This window comes from Bos indicus x Bos taurus, chromosome 19 (assembly GCF_003369695.1).
Source record: "Bos indicus x Bos taurus breed Angus x Brahman F1 hybrid chromosome 19, Bos_hybrid_MaternalHap_v2.0, whole genome shotgun sequence".
In the NCBI taxonomy this organism is placed as follows: domain Eukaryota; kingdom Metazoa; phylum Chordata; class Mammalia; order Artiodactyla; family Bovidae; genus Bos; species Bos indicus x Bos taurus.
In genome coordinates this window covers 12,167,480-12,194,732 of record NC_040094.1, presented here as the reverse complement: position 1 = coordinate 12,194,732, position 27,253 = coordinate 12,167,480, and the positions used below count along the sequence as shown (strand labels likewise).

The 27,253-nt window shown below is 35.4% G+C and overlaps 1 protein-coding gene across 1 annotated transcript in view; it reads right to left on the bottom strand.

Annotated features, from left to right (window-relative positions):
• MED13 (mediator complex subunit 13) overlaps nucleotides 1-27,253 on the bottom strand; it is a 96,751-nt gene that overhangs the window by 12,229 nt on the left and 57,269 nt on the right. The window contains exons 13-25 of the mRNA XM_027518955.1: nucleotides 25,230-25,320; nucleotides 24,881-25,095; nucleotides 24,469-24,665; nucleotides 22,819-23,735; nucleotides 12,873-13,034; nucleotides 8,537-8,760; nucleotides 6,636-6,825; nucleotides 5,310-5,772; nucleotides 3,913-4,132; nucleotides 3,065-3,256; nucleotides 2,663-2,886; nucleotides 691-833; nucleotides 73-231 (exon numbers count right to left, since the gene is read on the bottom strand). Of these exons, the coding sequence (XP_027374756.1) occupies nucleotides 73-231; nucleotides 691-833; nucleotides 2,663-2,886; nucleotides 3,065-3,256; nucleotides 3,913-4,132; nucleotides 5,310-5,772; nucleotides 6,636-6,825; nucleotides 8,537-8,760; nucleotides 12,873-13,034; nucleotides 22,819-23,735; nucleotides 24,469-24,665; nucleotides 24,881-25,095; nucleotides 25,230-25,320 (3,397 nt within the window). The remainder of the gene's footprint in view (nucleotides 1-72; nucleotides 232-690; nucleotides 834-2,662; nucleotides 2,887-3,064; nucleotides 3,257-3,912; nucleotides 4,133-5,309; nucleotides 5,773-6,635; nucleotides 6,826-8,536; nucleotides 8,761-12,872; nucleotides 13,035-22,818; nucleotides 23,736-24,468; nucleotides 24,666-24,880; nucleotides 25,096-25,229; nucleotides 25,321-27,253) is intronic.

Sequence of the window (27,253 nt, the reverse complement as noted above, 5' to 3'; positions counted from 1 at the left end):
TCAACTTTACGTAATACTTAGAAACTTAAGTACATAAAGAATTAAATCTGACATAAACTAAAGATAGCTAACCTGGCATGATAACAAAAGAGCCTTGGGGTTCCATTGCTACCAAGCAAGCACTGAGAATGCTAGGAGAGTCTGCAGCAGATATACCACACATTCTACACATGTCTTTCAGCCTTTTACTTAGAGACTGCAGGTTTCGACGACTCAGCAAACAGCTCCAATCTGTGGGTATCAACAGTAAATAATAATAATAATATCCAAAGTAAAAGCACTGTTACCAACCTAGAGAACAGAAGTTAAAACATAATGGTTTTGAAATTAATGTACTCCTCAAGAGTCATCAAGTCAAAAGTCTATTACTGATATGTCTCAACATCTTTTACCCCCTAACTTCAATATATGCTGATAACAGTATGTACTGAATATAGGATGAGTTGACTAATAAGCAGAAAGGGGATAAAACTGGAAGATGACAAGAATAGCAGTAATAGCACTTATATAAAATTGCAATAAGTTCTCTTAAAATTTGAGTTAGGCCATTTGGGCGCTAGACAACAGAATACTAGGTTTTTACTACCTTTTGCATTTTATTCAGTACCTATTCCTAGATATGCTTTGAATAGTATGTGAATTAACATAAAACAGAAATTTAAGTATTAAAAAATAAAAACACAAATTTACCTTTTAATTCTCCATGACCAATCCTTCCTAGACGGCCAATTACAACTCTCCATGGCAATGAACTCATCTGTACAAGTCCTAAGCACCATTCCCAAAGTTTCTGTAGACCAAATCTTCTAGCAGACCCTTTTTTCCGACGAGCTCTGTTGTATGGAATAGAGACAGTCATAAACATTTCTAAAATTCCAATGATGACATTTCAAAAGAGCTCGAATTTGTGAAAAATTGGTTCCTTCATTTTAATGCTTGACATTTTTTCACAACTCCTAAATAAGAATACATATAAAATTACAGGTTTGGTATGCTAGTTTACATTTTGTTTAATACATGCTAAAATATATACTTAAAATTAAAAAACTATTCACAAATTATCAAAATTCATCAAAAACAGTGCTCTACACCAGAGACTGGCAAGCTCGTTCTTTAAAGGGCCAATATTTTAAGCTTTGCAGGCCATCAAAACTCTTCTGCAACAACTCAACTCTGCTGCTGCAGCATGAAACAGACAATAGTTACACAAATAAGTGTGGCCAGATATGGCCCCAAAACTGGAGTTTGCCAACCTCTGCTTCATACATTAAATTGAAAAATGTCAAAAAAAAAAAAAAGAAAAATATCGAACAAATTCCCCCATACTTCTCAGAACAAACAAAGCTGTTTTCTGCATGCATGTCCTTTATTAGGCCAAGTACATAAACACTCTCTGGAGAGCAACAGTAGCTATCATTTGTTGAGTACTTACTATGTACCAAGCAGCAGCCTAACTAACTTATATGTAACACCTGATTTCATCTTAAGAACCCTTATAAGGCAGATAAAATTATCCTCCTGATTTTACAGAAAAGTAAGCTATAGCTCAGTTGGGTAAAGTAATTTTCTCAAGATCACACAGCCAATAAGCCAGGATTTGGGTTTGAATCCAGATCTATGACTCTAGCACTGGACCTCTTAACCATCACCTCACTTTTACTTTCAGTAAAATGGCAATATACTATCTCTGTATTGGGAAGGGAGTATTATTATTTCTCTATTCTCATTCTCATCCTTCACAGATCAATATTTCTATACCTGTTTCTTCAGCGCCACTATACCCAAATAATCAATTTTTTTTTTGCATACAACCAATTTCTGACCTTAGAACTACAGAATGTTTATAAAAGAAAGAAGAAAATAAAGGAGAGAACCAAAACTGAAAGATCAAAAGTTATTTCATGGACTTTTCACGTTCTCTTAAGCAATGTTCACTAGCTTTGAAATATGGTATCAGTATGTCTATTAAGTGATAACTCAATACAAGGTTCATCTGTTGTAAACTATTAGTCACAGCCTTCATGAATAACTAATCATGATACCTAACTACTATCAAGAAGAATTCTAAAGAGGGCCACCATTTTCAGAAGACACTCTAATATTTAAATAGTAAAATTTTTAATTGTTTTTTGTTTAGTCACTAAGTCATATCTGACTCTTCTGTGACCTTCTGGACTGTAGCTGCCAGGTTCCTCCATTCCAGGGATTTCCCAGGCAACAATACTGGAGTTGGGAGCCATTTCATTTCCCAGGGGATCTTCCTCACCCAGGGATCAAACCTACGTCTCCTGCATTGACAGGTGGATTTCTTTACCACTGAGCCACCAGAGAAGCCCCAAATTCTCAGTGAATAAAGTTAATTCAGTTTATTAGGGACTGTATCTTAGATGGTACCTGAGAAAAATAAATGTTCTAGGATGCTTTACTGGATTTTAAATTGCAAATGACCTTCTAGTCCCATGTTTCAAAATTTGTTAGGCTAAAATCATTACCTCAAGGTTTATTATATACAATTTAGGGGCTTTAATCTCTTTTGTCTATTTAATAGATTAATCAAAATTATTAATTCCCTTATATAATATAAATATTCACTATAAAAGAAATGAAATGTACCCATAATCCCAAGACTTTATATAATGATACATTTAAGAAAATAAAATACCTGTTTGGGACATCAATGTTAATGATACAAGTTTCTAAAAGTTCTCCATATAGATCTGTGCAAGATGCAAGAATCCATCTTTGATCATGTGATAAACAGTAGCCCACGAAAAGAACATTATATTTCTGTCCAGGTTCCCCAAAGGTTTCTCCTAGCTCTGTTTGTTTATCCTTCACTGGAGCCAGGATAAAAGGAGGTGTGTAAAGTCGAATACACTCTGGTCTCTGTAGAATAAAACGTTAAGTTACTATGGCACCATACAAGTGCAGAAAAACTTTTTATTGAAAATAAAAACCCATTACAAGATAACTGGAAAATAAGAACTAAAAAGAAACCTGCACTTAGTTTTGCATAAAATCATACAAAGTAGTCATTTAATAACTTTGGTTATGGAAAACATACATCAGGACTTTTAAGAGCTGTTTCCATGGCTAAACCTGGACCAAAACCAGTCAATGTTTTCACATTGGTTGATGTTGGAAGTGGTCTCCGACACTGGGTAAAGGCCGAAAAAGCCAGAGATTTTAAATGCTGGGTATAGATTTGTCTATCTTCATGCTTCACAGGTTGCAACAGGTACTGACAGGGAACAATCTAAGAATTAAAGGCAAATAGTACAAACGTTAAACTTTTAAGAAGAGATAAAAAAAGAATAGTAGGTTTAAAACTCTAAAAAATTTTTTAGAAAATTTAAACAGAACCTAAGTAAAATAATAAAGAATTATACTTTCTTATCTAGTATATAGATTTTTAATAAATACTCAATTATACTAATGAGTTATATAAAAATCTTTAGACATTTCTACGTAGCAGCTATATTGATTAATACTGCCACTGACTGCCACAGTCCTATTGCAGTCTATAAAGAAATAATTCCAATTCTTTTCATACAACTTAATGTGTGCTTAGTTTTTCTCTACTTTTACTTTATAACCAGTCTTATTTAGAACTCTAGCTTATTTCAGTCCATTCTTGATTTTCTTATTTAAGCCAATGAATTTAAAAATTAGTTTATATAAAAGTAACACAGGAGAAACATTTACCCTACTTAATGCAATCTTTTTATTCTCCATTATTACTGTAGTATGACTGCAAGTTTATCTTTTATAAACTCTCTAAGATTTCTAATATCATTTAAAATGAAGTCAATAAATCTGGCTTTTAGAGAATCAATCTAGATATAGAATAGTAGCTGTGAACTATCAGGACCAAATTGTTTTAAATAAACTTGTAACATTTATCATTCTTACCTGTACAGAAACAGTATTCTTAATATGAGGAGGAAGAGTCTGGACCATTTCCAGAAAACATCGAAGTAACCCCAAAGTCCATACATTAGAAGAATTAGTGCTCTCATCTTTATTTTCATATGTAAAAGGGTCAATTATATAAACAACAATTGCAGGTGGATAAGTGATTGCATGTGAATCACCATCTGTGGGAATGCCCACTTTGTCTCGATCCATTGTGCTAAAATTTGAAGTAGAAATAAGACAGTTAGGGAAAAATCTGTACTCCACCTTCTTAAAATAGCATCAAAGGAGGTTCTTATCCTCTCCCCACTTTGGGGGTGGGGTGCTATCGAGAGCCTCTCTAAAAATGAGGGACACCATTCCAAAGAGAATCATAAATGTACACAATTTCATGGTGTACAAAGACCTTTGGCATTAAGAGGTTTGCAATTAAAAGAAACAGAATTCTTAAAACCACAGAGTATAGGAAATGTCAGACAGTGTAGTGCTTATGTGCTAAAACTGAGACAAAAGTTAAGTTAAATGAGCTGCCCAAGATCACAAGGCTGTCTAGAGGCAGAGCTAGACCAAAAAGAAACCAGTTTTCCAGACTTAGTCAGTGGTCTACTACCTTTTTAGAAAATACACATTCATTTCATACTTCATAACTTCACTGGTGATTAAGCTTCATTCTTTGATGGCGGTATGAGTTTTTAAAACTCCAAATCTATTATAGGTATTAAAGATGGAAGGATCTAGCTGGGTAATTAAGAGTTTGTTTTTAATCACATTTCTAACTTTGGGGAAAACTGCAACTGGGAGCTGAAAGATATAACCAGGCTCAGGCTAACCTAACCTATAAATCAAAAGGGAATATCTTCTTCATAAAAGGAACAGAGCTGTCATCATCATTGTTGTTGTTGTTATAAATAACAAATGTGATTGGAAGCATTTTCTGAGGCACACAATGTACATTATATCCTTCTGCTCCCACCTTCCAGATAAGAAAACACCAGCTCAAAAAGGTTAGGTAACTTTCCTAAAGTGATAGCCAGTAAACGACAGAGCAAAGATTCAAACCCTGGTACAACTCTTATGCCTCTGAACAGGGTCATTCAATAGTGACTTATAAATCACTAGTGATTTGCACAGGCAACTCAACTTGACAATTATGTCACAGAATAGACTCAAACATCACAGGACAACTGGACTAGACAGTTTTCAAGGTCTTCATTTCCACTCTGAGATTCTATGACAAAGACTTTACCAAGAGTCTTCATCATAATTTTATAGGTAAAATATTCAACATTAAAAACTAAAATTTCAAGGGTAAGATCAAAGGCTCTTCTATATTCTTATTCAGACAGAAGCGGCATGTATTTATATTTCTGCGAAATTAGTATATTTAAAGATACCTTTCAGACACATCAGGATGTGGCTGAGTGGGAACTGAAGACGACTCTCCAGAAATGCCAGCTGTTTGTAGAGCTGATGGAGGTTGCCCTCCTAGCTGGCTATTCGGAACTGTACTTGCTTGTGTAGACATGGATCCCGTAGCACTACTGTTCATAGTGCCAAAAGGTGGAAATGAAGGTAGTTTATTTGATGACATTCCACTATTCAAGTTGGAGGACAACGAAGATGAAGTTGAAGTTGTAGTCAAGGTTGAGTTAGCTGTGGCAACTGAAGAAGACATGGCAACACCTGAAGACATTGTCATAGTGCTGCTCACTGTAGACGCTAGGGTGGCAGATGGAGTATTAGCATTTCCAGTACTTGTCATCTGAGGTGGTGTAATCAAAGACTGACTTGTAGGGGCAACTAAATTTGGCTGGGAAAGTAAAGAGCTGTCCAATGGCTGGGAAGCAAGATAAGGACCTAAAGAAAATAAAAACAAGCAGGATATTTAATTCTTTATTTCACTAACTGGTTCTTTAGTTACTATGTGAATAATAACTAGTGGATACTAATTACCCTCTCCCTAAGTTGCCTGCCAACAGTGCAGCACACACTAGCTTACTATTCCCCCTAGAAAGTGAAAAAAATGAATTCTGAATGGAATTGAAAACCACTTTCAATTGAAAAACCAACAGATACAAAATAAAAAAAATGATTTCTATGAAATATCCAGCAAATTTTCATTAAACCATTCAAAGAGTTCCCTGGTCACAAATTGAAAAGTGACTATATTGGGGACTAATTCAATATAAAACAGAGGGGTTCAAATTATGGAGTTCAAATGATAGGAATGTCTAATGAGGTTCAATGTTTTGGTTCTGTGTCTCTTTCAATTAAGTCTAAAGTAAGTCCATTGATATTTAATTAAGGGTTTTAAAAACAAGTCTCAATAACTGTCATTTTCTTAATTCCAACAAAGAACTATCTCTTGATATTGTAGAGGAAACTACAAGTTGTTTTTATCCCTAAACCATTAACAAATCAAGAATCTTAATGTTAATAAACAAAAAACACATATCTTCCTACTTGAAAGGAGCCCTATTGCAGTGATCAAAGTTTCTTCTGTAAAGGATCAGATAGTAAATATTTTTGGCTTTGCAAGTTACACAGTCTCTGTCACAACTACTTAGCTCTGATTTTAATATTAATAGCACAAAAGGAGGCCCAGACAACCTGTAAATAAACGAATGGCTGTGTTTCATTAAAATATTATTTACAAAAAAAGTTGGTGGACTGCATCATACTTTGCTAAAATTGGCTAAAAATAAATATAAATTCAATACCTAGGTCATATCTGCAGACTTGTGCATAAAGCTTGAGTTTAGAAAATGCTTCACTGTTACCATCAGCTGCCTGAGAAAACCATTCTGCTACCAACTTTTCTGATAGTTTCTTTGATGCAGTAGATCCAACTCTCATGATCCCATCCGTCAATAATCGAGAAATAGGTCTATGTTGACCCAATCGACAACACTATAAACATATATACAGAAATCAGAATTAGTGAATTTGCTATAGTTTTTTTTAGTACATATGATAAAATAAAGCACTGAAGCTATTTGAAAAATAAGCTTTATCATTTAGAATTAACATTTGGAATAAAAATATCAAGGCTGAAACAGTGCCGTAAGTCTTCATGCTTTTTACATTAGAAATCCATTAAATTTCTATCAAAGTTATCTCCAATGAAATAAAACACCTAGATAATAATAGCACCAAAACCACGTACTTCAAATAACAAAAACTTGCAGAATACAGAAGTAACTGAGTACAGATCTGCAGCCATTTTAAGTCGTATAACTATTTCAAATCATGTATATAAATACAAATATCCAGCTCTGCCTCTAATTCTGCTGGTCACTATGGTTTGTTATACGAAGTCCAATTTCAAATAGGTTTGCAACACTGGGTTACGAAAACTTATGACAAAGAATTTCTTTACTGTAAGAATTTCAAAGGCTTTAATTATCTAACATGTATAATAAATCTCTAAAAGGTAAATAGATACACAACGTCTCCCCAAGCCTATCTAACTATGGAATTTTTTTCTCGGAAGATTTTGCAGGGCTAGTGTTCTAAATAACACTCTTTGGAAACACTTACTTTTATAAAACACACTACAGATATCTTGCAATTATTAAGCAGAATATTAATGAGGAATTAAACTGGCACAAAATAATGATTCAGATTGTAAAAGAAATTTTAAAGACTAGACTTCCAAGTATTTGTAGGAGAAGGAAAATACCATAAGTCCTTCATATCCTTAGGTTCTACAACCACAGATTCAACCAACCAACCATGGATCAAAAATATTTAAAAAAAAAAAAAAAATCAAAAGTTTCAAAAAGCAAAACTTGAATTCCCCGCATCTGCAACTACTTACATAGCATTAGATACTGTAAGTAATCTAGAGATGATTTAAAGTATAAGTGAGGGTGTGTTTTGATTATATGCAAATACTATGACATTTTCTATAAGAGACTGGGCATCCATAGATTGGGGTATCTGCAAGGGGTCCTAGAATCAATACACTCAGGATACTCAGGAATGACTATAAAATGAAGACTTTATGTTCCAGAGTACTTAAAATTTATAATCATTGCACTCAATGATCGATACAACATAAGAATTATAACTTAAAAGACCAGCCAAGAATTTCAGAAATAAAATGAGTCTTAGAGAGGCCTATCATAGCTGTATTTTACTATGAGCAAAGTAAGGACTAGAGTCACTACCTGACGACCCAGAGGGATGGTGTGGGGAGGGAGGAGGGAGGAGGGTTCAGGATGGGGAACACATGTATACTAATTAAATAATTTTCTATTAAAGAAAAAAAAAATAGAAAAAAAAAAAAAAAAGACTAGAATTTTAAAAAATGTAATTTTTTTCCTAGCCATTTAACAACATTACCCTTTCTTTCAGAAAAAGATTATCTTAAATGGGATGTATATGCACACAATGTTTTCCCCTCAGTATGGCAACTTCCACCGTGAGTCATGGCATACACATCTAACAAAGGATCTGGGTCAAAGCTGTAAAGAATGTAACTGGCTGGTACAAGAACTAAACATCTAGCCTGACATCATAATTATTCTTTACCAATCAACTGAAATGTTCAGTATATTTTATATATAAAAACATGCAAATCATAAGGTGTTTTAAAAAGATCTTTTAAAGTACCTACCTCATATATTGCAGTAAGATCTCTAAAAAAGCTTTTGGCTCCATTTAACAAGGCTTCATTTTCTGGACAGAGTACAACATAGGCTATATCTCTTTGAGATCCATAGGGTTCTAGCATAAGTCTCTCCCAATAAGGGAGAGCAAATGGAGAAAGCACCAGAAAATCAAAATCATAACCCAACAAAAACGTGGGGATTGGCAGTGGTTCTGGGGATTCATCAGTTCCTAAATAAGAAAAGACATATTTTAAGAAAAGATCTAAAAGAGGAACATTTAAATGTCAAGAGTTAGTGAAGTTATTATTAGTAGTAAAAATATTTACTACTTTGTCTTTATTTAAAGACAAATATGCCTAAAAGTCAGTGGCTGAGACTTTTACAGTTAGGAATTTACTAAAAATCTGTATGAAACATGTGACTTATACCTTCACTTAAATGAAAAAAAATTAATTTGGGTGAAAAACTTATCAGTACAAAAGAAAATATGGGAGGGAGAGTTTTTTAAAATATCAGTTTCAGGTGTACAACATAGTGATTTGACATTTTTATACATTATAAAGTAATCACCAAAATAAGATGTTATTATTATTCACCACACAAAGTTGTTATAATTTTACTAACTGCATTCCCCATGTGTACATTACATCTCCATGATTTATTTATTTTATAGTTGGAAGTTTGTACCTGTTAATCCCTTTCACCTGTACCATTATCATTTTATTTTGAATAAATTTAGACGAGAAAAAATCTTTGCAGGCATAATGTAAAACCTGTACATATACAAACTGATTGATCTGGACCTCTGGTGGTCCAGTAGTTTAGAATCCACCTGCCAGCGCAGGGGACATGGGTTTAATCCCTGGTCTGAGAAGATTCCACACCCCATGTGGCAACAAGCCCATGTGTTACAACTACTGAAGCCCGGGTACCTAGAGCCCATGCTCTGTAACAAGAGAAACCACAGCAATGAGAAGCCCGCACACCACAACTAGGGAGTAGCCCCACTCACTGCAACTAGACAAAGTCCACACGCAGCAATGAAGAAACAGCAAGGGCAAAAATTAATCATAAAAATAAAATTTAAAACTAATAAATAAAAATGATTAATCTGACAATATAAATTTTAAATTGTGGCATGAAAAAACACTACTAACAAAGCCAAACAATTAAAAGCAAATCAGAAGAAAAGATCTGCAACACATATAACAAAAGGTTAATCCCCTTACCATAGAAAGGGAACCTATAAATCCATAAGAAAATGATCAACATCATAACAGAAAAATGGACAAAGGATATGGACAAAATTCACAAAACCCAGAAATACCAAAGTTCACAAAACCCAGAAATACCTCTTATACATAAAAAGATGCTCAATTTCATTAAGAGCAAAGAATTTAAAATAATTAATAGCAAGTGCTAAGTGCCAGGTAATGTTCAAAGATCTTTACATACATTAACTCATTTAACCCCATGAAAACCACGAGGCAGACACTAATATTAACTTGATTTTAGAGGTGAGAAAGCAGGAATAGAAGAGTTAATAACTTGTCCAGTGTCACACAAGAAGTGGCACAGATGGGATTAGAATTCAGGAAATCTACCCTTACAGTATGTATTATTCTACCATTCAAACTATAAAGAAACACACCATTTTCTCCCATCTACTCAGCACCTTACTGGCAAAGGTTGGGGGAAACAGGCATTTTACTGATGGGATTTTAAACTGCTATGGTAGGGAGCAATCTGGTAATACTTAAAAAAAAAAAAAGTACACACATGCTTTAAGCCAGGGATTGTATACATTATAGAAAAATAGTTGTAACGATAATGATGCAAACAATATACATCCATAAACAGTAGACTGGTAAAAATTACATCATGTGTGTAGAGAATAATGGAATATATGCAGCCATTAAAAAAAAAGAGAGCTTCTTATGTTATTGATCAGTAAGTTGTAGAACTCTGTGTCTACTATTTTGACTTTTAAAAAGAATGTAAAAATACTAAAAAAACAAATGCTGGAGTAGGTGTGGAAAAAAGGGAACCCTGCTACACTGTATGTGAGAATGCAAATTGGTATAACCATTATGGAGAACAATATGGAAGTTCCTTAAAAAACTTAGAAATACCATATGATCCAGCAATCCCACTCCTAGGCATGTATCTGGAGAAAATCATAATCCCAAAGGATACATGCACCCCAATGTTCATTGCAGCACCATTTACAACAGCCGAGGCATGGAAGCAATCTAAATGTCCATTGAAAAAGAAATGGATAAAGAAGACATGGAACAAATATTGTTGTTCAGCTGCTAAGTCATGTCTGACTCTTTGCTACCCTAAGGACTGTAGCCCACCAGGCTCCTCTGTCCATGAGATTTTCAGGCAAGAATACTGGCATTAAAAAGAAAAAAAAAAAAAGAATATTGGAGTGGATTGCCATTTCCTTCTCCAGAGGATCTTCCTGACCAGGGATCGAACCTGGGTCTCCTGTGTGGCAGGCAGATTCTCTACCACTGACCTACTGAGAAGCTCAGCACATATATACAATGGAGTATGTGTCTGTGCTGGGTGTTAAGTTGCTTCAGTCATGTCTGACTCTGTGCGGCCCTATAGACCATAGCCCTCCAGGCTTCTCTGTCCACAGGATTCTCCAGGTAAGAATACTAGAGTAGGCTGCCATGTCCTCCAGGGGACCTTCCCGACCCAGGGATCGAACCCAGATCTCTTATTATGTCTCCTGCATTGGCAAGCAGGTTCTTCACCTCTAGCACCACCTGGGAAGCCCTACAATGGAATATTACTCAGCAATAAAAAAGAATGAAATAATGCCATTTGCAGCAACATGCATGGACCTAGAAATTATTATACTAAATAAGTCAGACAAAGAAAGACAAATATCACATGATATTACTAAGCTGTGGAATCTACTTACAAAAAAAAAGATACAAATCAACTTATTTGCAAAAACCAGAAACATACTTACATATATTGAAAACAAACTTACCGTTACTAAAGGGGAAATGTAGGGGGAGGGATAAACCAAGAGCTTGTGATATACACACTACGATATAAAATCAACAAAGACCTACTGTATAACCCTACTCAATATTCTGTGATGACCTACATGAGAAAAGAATCTAAAAAAGAATAAACATATGTATAACTGAATCATTTTGTTGCACACCTGAAACTAACATTGTAAATCATTTTAAATCTTTTTAAATCGTTGTAAACCTATTTAAAAAATAGAAAAAAAAAAAAAAACTAAAAATACTATAATTAAACTGCAGTTTTCACTGAGTATCAAGGTTTTGTTTTCTATGACTGAATTGCGTCTTTGTTGTTGCACACAGGCTTTCTCTAGTTGCAGCGAGCAGGAGTTCCTCTCTAGTTGTAGTGCATAGGCTTCTCATTGCAATGGCTTCTCTTGTTGCAAAGCATGGACTCTAGGCACCTGGACTTCCATAGTTGCAGGTCACAGGCTCTCGAGTGCTAGCTTATGGGCTTAGTTGCTCTGCAGCTTGTGGGATCTTCAGGGACCAGGGATAGAACCTATGTCCCCTGCACTGGCAGGCAGGTTCTTAACCACTGAGTCATCAGGGAAGCCTCGAATATCTTTTTCTTTTTTTAAATGAAATTTAAATTATTTACCCATTAATAAAAGGAGGAAAAGGAAAATAGGAGCAAATCTACTACTTCTGTACATGATGCATTCTAAAACCATGCAAAAAGTCAAGGATTTCAATGCTAAGAACTGTTATTCCAAATATATTTTAAAGTTCCATTACATCTCACCTTTCAGAGAGAATTTTTTCCCCTCTAGAGACAATGTTCAACAGATAGTTTAAATATTTTGAATGTTCCTTCCATTACAGTTGACCACAAATCTACTGTGTACTATGTGGGAGTTATTCTTGTCACAACTGGCAAATTTCATGTTTTTTTTTTTTTTAAAGGAAGACCTTTGGGCCTCTTATCACTAGTATTATCCTTTTTCATTTTTCATTCAATTTTGTATGTAAAATGGTAACTTGCAAAAAAGTGTATAAATCCTTTTGAAAATTTTGGCAGTATAATTCTTTCTTAGCATAGAATCTTACTGGTCAGTGTAACACGTAAAAACAAGCTTTTCTTTCTGAAGTGAGATTGGAAAATTCAGTAAACTGAATGCTGAAAATGTTTAAAGTAAGGAAGGCTGAGATTGACCACAATGGCCTTAAGTCAAGCACATGCCACAGAAATATTTAAGGAAGATAAATGTGCTTATTAAAGTTCGGTAAAGATACTGAGGACTGATATGAAATAAGTCAAAACATATAATTGTAAATTACTTACCATAAGAGCCTCGGCCAGCCATTTTATGAAATTGTTGCCAAGTGAGAGGACCTTGAACCCCCCAAGGCCTTACTGTTCTTTTTTTCTGAATAGCATCCTGAAGAACTGGCTGAAGCGATAGGAGCATTCGAAGTATATCTTGTGAGCACTGCACACTCACATCTACAACCATTAAAAAAAGAAGAATTGCTATTGTCAACACACAAAAAATTTCAAGATAATAAAGAAATCCATCTAGGAAAGTAAATTCAGCTCTACATCACCAAGATTAAGCATCTGCTTGTATAGAGTGCTATATTAAGTTCTATCTAAAATGATCTGAGAGTGCATGCTAAGTCACTTCAGTCATGTCTGACTCTTTGTGACCCTAAAAACTGTAGCCTGCCAGGCTCCTGTCCATGGGATTCTCTAGGCAGGAATTATGGACTAGGTTGCCATGCCCTCCTCCAGTGATCTTCCTGAACCAGGAATTGAACCCACGTCTCTTATGTCTCCTGCATTCACAGGCAGGTTCTTTATCACTAGAATTACCTATAGAGATGATTTTTCTAGGTATTTAAGACCAAGAAGAAACGTAATAAAAAACTTATCATAACTTATCTTCATAAAGTCATTCATTAGCTCATTAACCGATTTATAAATTAATCAAATCAATTTCTTCCTTTTTGCATTTATTTTGTCTTTGGTGCTCATAAGTACCTTAATAGAAAGAACACCACCTCATACAGAAATGGGTTATTAATTATCCACTTTATATACCTCTACTGTGGTAAAAAGATCAGATAGATAACACTGGTTACAATGATTCAAGTTTAATTTGTGAAAAATAGTAAACTGTAACAATTCTAAAGTATATAATTTGCATGCTATGCTAAGTCACTTCAGTCATGTCTGACCCTGTGTGACCCCATAGACGGCAGCCACCAGGCTCCCCCGTCCCTGGGATTCTCCAGGCAAGAACACTGGAGTGGATTGCCATTTCCTTCTCCAAATTTGCATAGTAACAGATAAACTTGTTCACACTGCTAGATAGTGTCATAATGCCCACACATACTTTATAAACCTAGACTTAAATACCCACACAATTTTTATAAACCTAGACTTAATAGATTTACAGATTATCAAATTATTATGATCTGCATTTCTGACCAACTATCAGAATGGATATGAAAGGTGATGCTCTTAAACATCAAATGGCTTTTTAAAAAACCATGAAATCTTCCTAATATAATTAATCTGTCCCTTGAGCATGGTTCAGTTGTATCATTAAATCTTGTCTGAGCACTGTTACATTAAATCATTCAAATTTAATTCATTATTATTATTGCCTAATTTATTATTTCTTGCTTTAATTCCCTATATCTATAAATAGTATACAGAATCAGAAATAATTTAATTTCAGATATATTGCTGAATAACTATTATACTTAATAAACTAGTATTATACATAGCAAAAATACTATTTAAAAGTGATAAGAGCTATCTGAAGCAGACTGATAATACACTAGTAAATAAAAAACAGGTTTTAAAACTGGAAGATATTTTACACAAACAGAACTGTGTATTGATATGTGTTTACATAAAATCTAGAAAAAGCTATCACTGGCTAAGGTTGTTTATCATAATCAAATGGGGAACTTTTATAAAACACATATACAGAGCTTACCCTGAGAAATTCTGAGGTGAGTAAAGTTCAGGAATTTACAGTTTGATTTTATTTTTTATTTATTTGTTTTTCAATAATAGAACTATTTTATTAAACATATGAACGTACTTATTTTGTACAACACGCATTTCTTTCTTTCCTCTGCCGCAGGAAGCCAGCACTCTAGAACCCCATGTTTATAAAAACACACTTTGGCAGCTACTCTGACAAGGTGAAAAAAGTGCAATTCCGAAAGTAACAACACATAACCAAAGTGGGGAACAAAAAAAGGCAGAGGTGAGTGGGCCCAGTGCTGCTCATCTTCTCTCAAGAGCAAACAATTTAAGAATAGAAACTCTTGAGCATTATTTAAGCAGTACTGCCCAACTCTCTTGGTAGCATCTCTTTCAATTCCATTTATCTTGATGTTGTAACTAACTAAACTGTTACTTCTTTAAGAAATTCTGCCCTAGTTTATATCCTTTTCAGTGGCCCATATCCCTTTGAGCTTCAAAAACACAGAAGTTGCTCAGTCGTGTCCAACTCTTTGCGACCCCATGGATTGTAGCCCACCAGGCTCCTCGGTCCATGGGATTTTCCAGGCATGAATATTGGAGTGGGTTGCCATTTCCTTCTCCATACAGTTTGATTTTAATTCAGAGAGATTCTCATTCGCAATCTTTCATTATTAAAAACATATAACAAAGACCTACTATGGTTCAGGAATTATGCTAGCTGCTGGGAATACTGTGAAATACATGCTTATTCATGTCTTCAGGGATCTTATAATCTTGTGGGGAAGAATGCATAAACAACAATATAACTGCCAGGTCTCAAAGCTGAAATCTGGTTGGAAAGCAATGGTTTTAGAATATATATTTTTAAGAGTGATCATGAAGAATAGATATTCTGTTGAGTAGAACAGAAATAAGCATCCAAAAATAAAACTTCATATTTACAGTCAATTGATTTTTGACAAAGGTGCCAGCACAATTCAATGTGAAAAGATAATCTTCTCAACAAATGGTTCTGGGTAACGTGATATTCATGTGCAAAAGAATAAAACTGAATCTCTTCCTTACATGATATATCAAAGTTAATTCAGAATGGATCATAGACGTAAATATAAGTGATAAAACAATAAAACTCATAGAAAAAAAAACAGAAGTAAATTTTCATGACTCAGGATTAAAGTCTTTTTAGATATGGCACCAAAAGTACAAACCAAAAAGTACACAAGAGAGTAACACACTGAACTTCATCAAAATTAAAAACTCTTCTCCTTCAAATGATATCATCAAGAAAGTGAAAAGACAAACCAGAGAAAAGGAGAAAATACGTGCAGATGTTAAGAAACTTATATCCATAAGATATAAAGAACACTCACAATTCAATAATGAAAAAACAAAACAACCTAATTTAAAAATGGGCAAAGGATCTGAAAAGACATTTCTCTAAAGAAAAAATACAAACAGGCAATAAACACATGAAAAGACATTCAGTATCATTAGTCATTAGGGAAATGCAAATCAAAACAATAATGAGATAATATTTCACAATCCTGTATGATGATGATGATGGTAATAATTACAAATGCATGAAGACAAGTGTTAATGAGAATGTGGAAAAAGTGGAACCCTCACACACTGCGATGGGGATGTAAAATGGAGCAGCTGCTTTAGAAAAGAGTCTGGCAATTTCTCAGAAAGTAAAACAAGAGTTATCAAGTTCACTCAAGACTAATAAAAATATATGTTTACACAAAAACTTGTACACAAATGTTCAATGTATCATTATATTCATATCAGCCAAAGAGGGGAAACAATCCAAATGCCCATCAACAGATGAATAGGTAAATAAAATGTGGTATATGCCTAAATAGAATATTATTTGGCAATAAAAATGAATTAAGTACTAACACATGCTACAACCTGGATGACCCCTGAAAAATTATGCTAAGAAAAAGAAGTCAATCACAAAAGACCATATAGTGTATAATATTATTTATATGGAGTATATAAGAGGCAAATCTACAAAGACAGAAAGTAGACTGGTCATTGCCCAGTGCAAGGAGCGGATGGTTGGAGGAAAACAGGAGTGATCGCTAATAACTACAGATTTTGGGGATGATGAAAATGTCCTAAAACTGATTGTGGTGATGGCTACACAAGTCTGTGCTAACTAAAAACACCATTCAGTTGTTCACTTCAAATGGATGAACTGTATGATATGCCAAAGTTGCTTAAAGATGAGTGATCATGCAGTGGTGTAATGATGGGGCTGGGGCAATTTTTCCTTCTATTTATCTATATTATTTAGATTAACTTTCTTTTCAGAAAGTATGTATTTTTTTATAATTAGAACAGAGCTTTTCCTATTTTGAAAAAAATAAACATTGCCATTAAATTACAGACTCTTAATACCTTCTAACAAATATTTCAACACCTTGGACTTCTGGACATCTACTACCCAGGTACTATTTTAGGTATTTGGATATAACAAAACAGACAAAAATCATTTCTTGTACACAGAACTTGCACAGAGTGAACCTAATGGAGTGAGAGATAATATTTAATATACTATACAATATGTTTAGAAGGTAATAAGCAAACACTAGGGGGAGAAAGCAAAAGCAGCAGGATGGGGAAGATGAAGAGTGGTTTGCAATTTTACACTAAGATGATTTCTGACAAAAGTAAAGAGATAAGAGAGTTACTCATGTAAATACCTGGAAGAACAGTGTCCCAAGCAGAGGAAAACAATTGGGGCAAAGGTACTAATGTATTAAATCAGAGCTTGCTACTATTTAATGAAGCTGTTATAATTTAATGAAAAAGTACTCCATGATTGAAAATTTAGGTTTTATAGCATGTTTACATTGAAATTTTAAACTGAAATATAAAGATATTTCTTTTTTGTTTTGAATTATTTTCTCAATGTAAGTTCTTAGGATAAAATTCATCTTTATGGCTGCAAAGTTATCTGTTTATATCAATGTTTATTGTTATTAAAAAAAAGTGCTCATCAGGTAAACAACCCAGTATTTGTCACTTGTTGCTGTTGTTCAGTCGCTCAGTCATGTCCGACTCTTTGTAGCCCCATGGACTGCAGCACGCCAGGCTTCCCTGTCCTTCACGATCTCCCGGAGTTTGCTCAAACTCATGTCCATTGATTTAGTGACGCCATCCAACCATCTCATCCTCTGTCACCCCCTTCACCTCCTGCCTTCAATCTTTCTCAGCATCAGGGTCTTTTCCAATGGGTCAGCTCTTTTTATCAGGTGGTGAAAGTACTGGAGCTTCAGCATCAGTCCTTCCAATTAATACTTACAGTTAATTTACTTCAGGACTGATTAGATCTCCTTGCTGTTCAAGAGACTCACAACAGTCTTCTCCAGCACCACCATTCAAAAGCATCAGTTCTTCAGCACTCAGCCTTCTTTACGGTCAAACTTTCACATGCATACATGACTACTAGAAAAAACCGTACCTTTGATTATATGGACTTTTGTCAACAAAGTGGTATTCTGCTTTTTAATACGCTGTCTAGGTTGGTCATAGCTTGTCTTCCAAGGAGCAAGTGTCTTTTAATTCCATGGTTGCAATAATCATCTAGAGATTTTGGAGCCCAAGAAAATAGTCTGTCACGGTTTCCCCATCTATTTGCCATGAAGTGAGGGGACCGAATGCCATGATCTTCGTTTTTTGAATGTTGTGTTTTAAGCCAGCAAACTCTCCTCTATCACCTTCATCAAGAGGCTCTTTAGTTCCTCCTTCATTTTCTGCCATAAGGGTGGTGTCATCTGCTTATCTGAGACTGATAGTTCTCCCAGCAATCTTGATTTCAGCTTGTGTTTCACCCAGCCTGGGATTTTGCATGATGTACTCTGCATATATTTCTGTTTCTACTTTATTGACTATGCCAAAGCCTTTGACTGTGTGGATCACAATAAACTGTGGAAAATTCTGAAAGAGATTAGAGTACAAGACTACCTGACCTGCCTCTTGAGAAACCTGTATGTAGGTCAGGAAGCAACAGTTAGAACTGGACATGGAACAACAGACTGGTTCCAAATACGGAAAGGAGTACGTCAAGGCTGTATACTGTTACCCTGCGTATTTAACTTATATGCAGAGTACATCATGAGAAACGCTGGACTGGAGGAAGCACAGGCTGGAATCAAGATTGCCAGGAGAAATAATACCTCAGATATGCAGATGACACCACTCTTATGGCAGAAAGTGAAGAAGTAGTAAAGAGCTTCTTGATGAAGGTGAAGAGAGTGAAAAAGTTGGCTTAAAGCTAAACATTCAGAAAACAAAGATCATGGCATCTGGTCCCATCACTTCATGACAAATAGATGGGAAACAGTGGAAACCGTGGCTGACTTTATTTTTTGGCGCTCCAAAACCACTGCAGATGGTGATTGTAGCCATGAAATTAAAAGACATGTACTCCTTGGAAGCAAAGTTATGACCAACCTAGACAGCATATTGAAAAGCAGACATTACTTTGCCAACAAAGGTCTGTCTAGTCAAGGCTATGGTTTTTCCAGTGGTCATGTATGGATGTGAGAGTTGGACTATAAAGAAAGCTGAGCACCAAATAATTGATGCTTTTGAACTTCGGTGTTAGAGAAGACTCTTGAGAGTCCCTTGGACTCCAAGGAGATCTAACCAGTCCATCCTAAAGGAAATCAGTCCTGAACATTCATTGAAGGACTGATGCTGAAGCTGAAACTCCAATATTTTGGCCACCTGATGTAGAGAGCTGACCCATTGGAAAAGACCCTGATGCTGGGAAAGATTGAGGGCAGGAGGAGAAGGGGACGACAGAGGATGAGATGGCTGGATGGCATCACCAACTCAATGTATATGGGTTTGGGTAAACTCTGGGAGTTGGTGATGGACAGGGAGGCCTGGCATGCTGCGGTTCATGGGGTCGCAAAGAGTCGGACATGACTGAGCGAATGAACTGAACTCGGCATATAAGTTAAACAAGCAGGGTGACAATATATAGCCTTGACGTACTCCTTTCCCAATTTGGAACCAGTCTGTTGTTCCGTGTCCAATTCTAAACTGTTGCTTCTTGACTTGCACACAGGTTTCTCAGGAGGCAGGTAAGGTAGTCTGGTATTCCCATCTCTTGAAGAATTTTCCAGTTTGTTGTGATCCACACAGTCAAAGGCTTTAGTGTAGTCAATGAAGCAGATGTTTTTCTGGAATTCTCTTGCTTTTTCTATGATCCCGCGGATGTTGGTAATTTGATCTCTGGTTCCTCTGCCTTTGCTAAATCCAGCTTGTACATGTGGAAGTTCTCGGTTCATGTACTGTTGAAGCCTAGCTTAAAAGATTTTGAGCATTACCTTGCATTTTCTATTGCTTGGCAAATAAGTGCTTTTTTCTTTTTTTGAGGTATAACTGACATAATATTAGTTTCAGGTGTACAAAATGATGATGCATATGTATTGCAAAATGATCACCACAGTAAGTCCAGCTAACATCCACCACCAAATACAGCTGTAAATTTTTTTTTCTTGTGATGAGACCCTTCATCAAAAGAAGATGAGTTGGTTCTTAAAAACAAATAGTAAAACAAAATACCACTAATGCTACTCTTGCTATTATTACTACTGTTACTACTACAAATATCTGAATTCTTATTTTGTGCCAAGCATTCTATTTTATATGGTCTCTGTTTATTTGTATTAGCTCATTTGATTCTCTTAACATTGTATGAGGTAAATACTATCACTGACTATTTCCAGATACTGAGACAGAGATGAAATAATTTGCCCAAGGTCATAGATTATAGTGATGGAGCCACATTTCAAACCCAAGTAGTCAGTTCCATGGCCTATGTTCTTAATTACTACTTTAAAAATCTATGTATTAAATCTGTATCTATATGTACATTAAATCCACCCCTATAGATTTTTAAAAATAAATCTATGACATTTATTTATACTTCTTTAAAAATTTGATCCTTGAGTATAGTGAGTTTGATGAACCATCAAACTAGATCATGAACAAAATTTAACCACTGGTTCATGCACAGCCCTATCTTATTCACACATTTTCTTTAATGATAATATTATGAACAACTATGATCTCACAGACCAAGAAGTAAAGCTGAGGGATATGATTCTATCCCTCAGCTTTTAAGAATTAACTACTATCCTGAATTCTAGCTGCATCTGAAAAATACATTTAGTTTTGCCTGTTTTACACTTTATTAAAAAAAAAAAAAATCTCATATAAAATCTTCTGGGACTTGATTCCTCTCCCTCCCCTCATTACTTCTAGTAAGACTCATCTATTACAATAGTTTTATTCATTTTCAGAGCTTATGTAAGATTCCCTCTGTACTGTTATATCTTAATTATTATCCATTCTCTTGTCAATGGGCATTTAGAGTATTTTCATCTCAAACTTTTACTGCAGTTTTAGTAACAGACTTTAGTTTACTTACAGATTCCAAGCAGTCTATAAGTAATTTAAATATAGGATATATTCCTATCTCCCAGAATACCAAGCACATTGTTTTGCACATGTGTCAAAAAATGACTGATTAGCAAATGACATAAGGGACTAAATCAGAGTTATTAAATGGCACCTATCACCTAAGAATATAAATTCTTAACAAAAACACATGAAAGACAGCTAGAAGATAGGTAGGTTTCAGGAAAGACTAACTTCCTGTGTAATTACCAAAAGTGGTATACTGACACACCATTTTAAAAGTATGAATCTCCTAGTGGCTACATCTGGGGAAAAAAAAAAAAAAACCTTATTGCTAACTTTAATAATGGCAGCTTATACAAATTCATTACTTACTGTGTGATAAGTATTATGTTAAGCAACTCAAATGGATTAACTCGATAACTACATATAAATATTTGATATCAATGATCATTCTCTCTTTCAAACATTTCCTATACTTGGCTTCCAGTATACCATACTTCCTTGGTTTTCTTCCTACCTCCTTAATTTCCTACTCTGGACCCTCCTCTTCTTCCCCCTCTCTAAATGTGAGTCCTACCCTTAGACTTCTCTACCTGCAGTCACTCTCTAGGCTGTCCCATGCAGCTCCACAGTCTAAAACACTGACAGGGGCCATGTAGGTGTCACATGCTCAGTCATGTCCCAATCCTTTGAGACTCCACGGAGGAGGGGTTGCGACCCCCTAACGGGCTCCTCTGTCCATGGAATTTTCCAGGCATGAATACTAGAGTGGCTTGCAATTTCCTCCTCCAAGGGATCTTCCCAATCCAGGGACTGAACCCACATCTCTTATGTCTCCTGCATTGCAGGTAGATTCTTTACCCACTGAGCTATCACTGGGAAGCCCCAAAACACTGCTAACACACTCACAAATTTTTTAATCTCTAGCCCCAACCACTCCTCTCAATTTAAAACTTGTATTTCCAAATATGCATTTGGATAAGTAAGGATCATCTTACTTCTTTGCTCAAAACTGTCCAAGTCATCTCGGAATAAACCATAAAGGCCACAGTTAAACATGGTCCGTAAGACTCCACATGACAGTGGTGCTCAGCCATCTCTTAGACTTCCAACTGCTACCAGTCCCCCCATCACCCAACTCAACCCAACAACAGTGCCTCTTTCCTGTGTCTCAAACATTAAGCACATTACTCATGGTCTTTGCACTGTCTGAAAACACTTCTCTCGTTTAGCCACACAGCTTACACTCCCCCACTCTAGGTCTTTGCTCAAATGCTGTCCCTCAGTAATATCTTCTCTAAACATACCTCTAAAGTAACACATTTCTGTCCTGTCTTTTTCTACTTCTTTCCCTGCTTCTCCTTCAAAGCAGTTGTCACTATCTGATACCATATAATTACTTTCATTTAAATTTGTTATTTTGAGTCTTATAGGCTCAGAAAGGGCAGGAAATACGTTTGCTTTAATATTGTAGTTTATAAAAGAACAGTCCCTGGCATATACTAGTTGCTCAATAAATATTTAATGAGTGAAAGAATCCTGAACAAAGCAGACAACCAACAATTTTCTGCTAATTAACATGTGCAAAGTACCTTTTATACTCCTACACAAGTACATAATTACAGATTTATAATAACCATACTTTTGTTGCTGAAATTAAACTAAACTACTCGGAAGTCCTTCCTTTAAAAGTGTCATTCTTGAAGGAGTTTTGAGTGCAAATTTAAGTGTCTCTATCAGCTAAATGGGAAACTGTCTTTATTACCTTTTCTTAAGAAAGAAAAGTCATACAACTAAAACGCAATAGAGAGAAAAACTACTTCATTAGCATACTTACCATTTCTTTTGGACCAGGGGTGTAAGCATGAACTTTTCACAAGTGCTTCATCAACTTTGCCTCCTGACATGTTATCCATGAACTGACGCCCATGTTCTAATGCAAGGTAGCAGTCATTGCAACAGTCCCGCTCTTCAACACGTACCCAATTGTTAGTTACACCAATTTTGGGAAAGGGATCTTGGTCTGCAGCTCCGAAAGGTGAAAATAAATTAGTGCACTGATCTTGTAGCAATAGTATCAATTCATCAGGCAATTTTTCGGATTCCTTTAGTCCTCCATTAACATGTTCAGCAGAAGTGGCCCTGAGAGCTTCAAAACGTTTTTCTGCTTCTTTGCCACATTCTGTGTTGCGTCCTATGATATCTAGTTCATCTTCTAGAAATAATCCTGAATTGTTGCCAAACTTCCTGTTCATGACAGCACTGAAGCCACAAGTACACCTATACTGTGCTTCCTGTGTTGGATCTGGAATGTAAACTCCAACATCGGCACCCTTGATATTCATGTTGCAAACACAGATACAGCAACTATCAAAGTTACAGTCTTTAAACAAATTCATAACTGATTCTGAAAGAATGAGGTTTACATAAAGACTGTGTGCTTCAGGGATGGAAGGAACAGTTGCAGGTTCAACAGAATTAAGGGGTCTGCAGGTGGATGGGGTGGAGGCTGGTGAATATAAGTCTGAATTTTCATATTTGACTGAACCTTGAGCGCTAGCCGGTCCACCAGCTCCACGAGGAGTCCTTGGAGTCCTTGGGGTCCTTGGAGTTGGAAACCTAGGGGTAGACGGAGAAGGAAGAATTCCTGCTCCACTGTTACTAGGAGGTGCACTGCTAGGAGGCATCCCAAAGGAAGTATGAGTCTGAGGTGTATAAGCAGGGCCATATTCTTGATCCATAGTACTTCCATCACTAGTGTCATCAGGGGAAAAGAAAATAAAAAAACATACATAAAGGAACATATTAGTAATGTGAAATACAACTAAAAATGTCCCAAATATTTCTCAGTAACACTGAAAATTATGAAAACACAATTGGTTCAAAAATTGTTAAGTACAATTAAAATATATGTTTGGTTAATATATCCACTCCAGGTGATTGTTGTGTGGTGAAATCCAACTAATTAGTTCTATGATAAATACAATTTGTATACATTGTTCCACATCTATATATCCATGATTACTATCTCTACAGTTCTTGTACTAGAAATACTCATACTTCATTGATTCTAAGACGCCATTAATTGTTTAAAAAAAAAAAACCTGATTTTAGAGATCTTTATGGGTAGAAAAGGACAGTGGCAATTTTAAGATGTTACCAATTATAAGACACCCCAATTTCAGAGATACTTAAATATAAAAAGTGTGTGAAATATGGCAAATATACAAATAAGTGTGATTAGAATTTTAGACCAAAACAAAAGATGCTTCCAAATACTAAGTTTTCTCATCTTTTGTGTTCCAATACTTTACTTTAACAGTACCAAACACCATTATAAGCTATTAATCAGAAGATAATTTTTAAAAATTTTCAAAAACCAGTATCTTTTTCCAGATGCCAATATATTAGGTGTTAATTATTAAAAAAAAATTAAAGCTACGCAAGTATTCATATTCTATATCAATAATATAAATTTAAATCATACCCCTCTTTGATGAATGGCATTGTAGGCCCTGAAGAAAGCAATTCTAACTTTCCAACAGTCCAGCTCTGACGGTAAATACACTCTTCTGGCAATTTGATAGGAGGCAGACACTGGCTTGGTAGAGTTTTTAGAGGTGCAAACATGGAACATCCCACTAGAACCTGACAATTTTCAGGCTTATACACATAAGAAAAATCCTATAATATAAACAACATCATTTTCAGCATCTTGTCTTTCAAGGGGAAAAAACAAACAAAGTAACTCTAACCTTTTTTCCCTTTTTCAAACAGAATAATAAAATGTAAATATAATTCTACTCTTTCATTATGAAAGGATTTTTGAATATAGCAGTAAACCAATTCTATATAAAATATAGAAGTGAATTATTTTTCTAGAAAAATAAAATACTTACTTTAATTTCAGAAGGTTTTGGGCTACAGAATCCTTCATCAACCTCAATTTTGAACTGTGCTCCAATACCAGAACTATTTCCTTCTAGAACAGTTCCTCCAGGTGTTGTATCCATACTACCATATTCTTTATTATTCATATTCATTGGGGAAAATCCCATAATATGTTGTTCCAATGATGGTGGTGTAGGATACATTTTATGAAGATCTGCAGTACCTATATTTAATAAAACACACATTTTAACGTAAGACTAAAAAGAAGTTATTTTGTGTATAAAAGAAAGGGATGGGAAACATTATTGAGATTAAAAGTTTGCAGATATATCTGGAATACAGATTTGGTAAGCTTACTTATGCAAGATAATGGGTCCAGATTTCCTGTCTTTGATTCCTTGCAGCTGGATTTATCATCTGATCCATTCGCCGATTTTTTAGATCCAGGCTATTAAAAAAACACACACACACACATACATACATATTTCTCTGAAATTTAAATCCAGTGTGATCAAGATAGTAATCATTTGTATGTAACTTGAAAGTAGAGCCCATTTGTGTCGCAGCCAAATATCTACTAGATGCAATTTAAAGACATAAAAAAACTTTAGGTATCAATAATCCAGATTAGTTTCTCTAATGATTATAATAATACTCCAAATTAACAGAGAGGAAAAAGTTCCTTCATAAAAACAACCATTACTTTCAAAACACATTAAAACCTATTAAAATAACAAAAAATAGTAAGAAAACTTACAGAATTTGGGAACTGCCTCTTAGTAAAAGATACTTATAAAGCATGTCTCTTTAAATAAAAGACATTAAAGATTTCTATATAATCAATAACCTCTCCAAATTCCTTTTACATTTTTATCTTTCCTAATAATCTTCTTGCCCCTACAAATATACTACAAAAGATTAAGCAAAACTCCAGAAAGGTCTTGTACGACAAAGCAACAGTATCCCTAACTAAAGGCAAATTTTAATACACTGAACAAAACAAGTCTTAAAATCTCCAATCAGTCATCACTGTTGTTAGAGCTGACAATCTGGTTCCTAAAACAAAGTGGCTAACAGGATACAAGGAACCAAACTGTCAGCTCTAACAACACTGACACATGAACAGCAGCAGGGAGAAAGTACAAAAGTATGAGTATTCAGGGACTGTCGTTTAGTCTCTAAGTCATGTCCGACTCTTTGCGACTGCATGGACTGCAGCCGGCCAGGTTCTCTATTCATAGGGTTTCCCACGCAAGAATACTGGAGGGGGCTGTCATTTCCTTCTCTAGGGGATCTTCCCGACCCAGGGATCAAACCCATGTCTCCTGAATTGGCAGGCAGATTCTTTACTGCTGAGCCACCAGGGAAGCCCTGTTTTCAGGCATATATTTACCTAAAATACACTATATTGTGGGATGTGGAGTAGAAGTTTATGTATAGTGATCCCTGCATTATATCACTTAATTGAAGAGACCAAATGTACAATAGAAGTCTCCAAGCTACCTTTATACAGATGAAAAAGGAATTCCCTTTTATAATGCAATGCTCGATTCATTAATTTCTCAGAGATTTCACATTCTGAGTGATAGTCGCTCAGTCATGTCTGACTCTTGGCGACCCCATGGACTGTAGCCTGCCAGGCTTTGTCCATGGAATTCTCCAGGCAAGAATACTGGAGTGGGTTGCCATTTCACATTCTAGGGACTCTCATTTTAAGCTTTAATTTCTTGTATCTTCACCTTTCTCTGCAAATGGGTGTTAAAGATTAAATATTACTTTTTCTTCCTCTTTCACTACTGTAGTATATAGATGTCTTATAATAATGACTGTGGTACCAAACAGAGAAGGCAATGGCACCCCACTCCAGTACTCTTGCCTAGAAAATCCCATGGACGGAGGAGTCTGGTGGGCTGCAGTCCATGGGGTGGCTAGAGTCGGACACGACTGAGCGACTTCACTTTCACTTTTCACTTTCATGCATTGGAGAAGGAAATGGCAACCCACTCCAGTGTTCTTGCCTGGAGAATCCCAGGGACGGGGAAGCCTGGTGGGCTGCCGTCTATGGGGTCGCACAGAGTCGGACACGACTGAAGCGACTTAGCAGCAGCAGGAGTGGTACCAAACAAATTCCTGAATAAATTGACAAGGCATATAACTTCAATGTTAATTATTTATTCTCTGATTGAGTCAATTCTTGGGTCATTTCTAAAATTACAGGATCAAAGATTAGGTAACTAATTCTGCTTTCTAAGGACTGCAGAAAAGGAACATATGGCCGAGATCAAATTAAGCTTAATTATACATGTCCTTCAAACATAAAAAATAAAGGAAAAAAAAACCCTTAAAGTTTTTAGGTGACATTATATATGGAATGCTTAGGG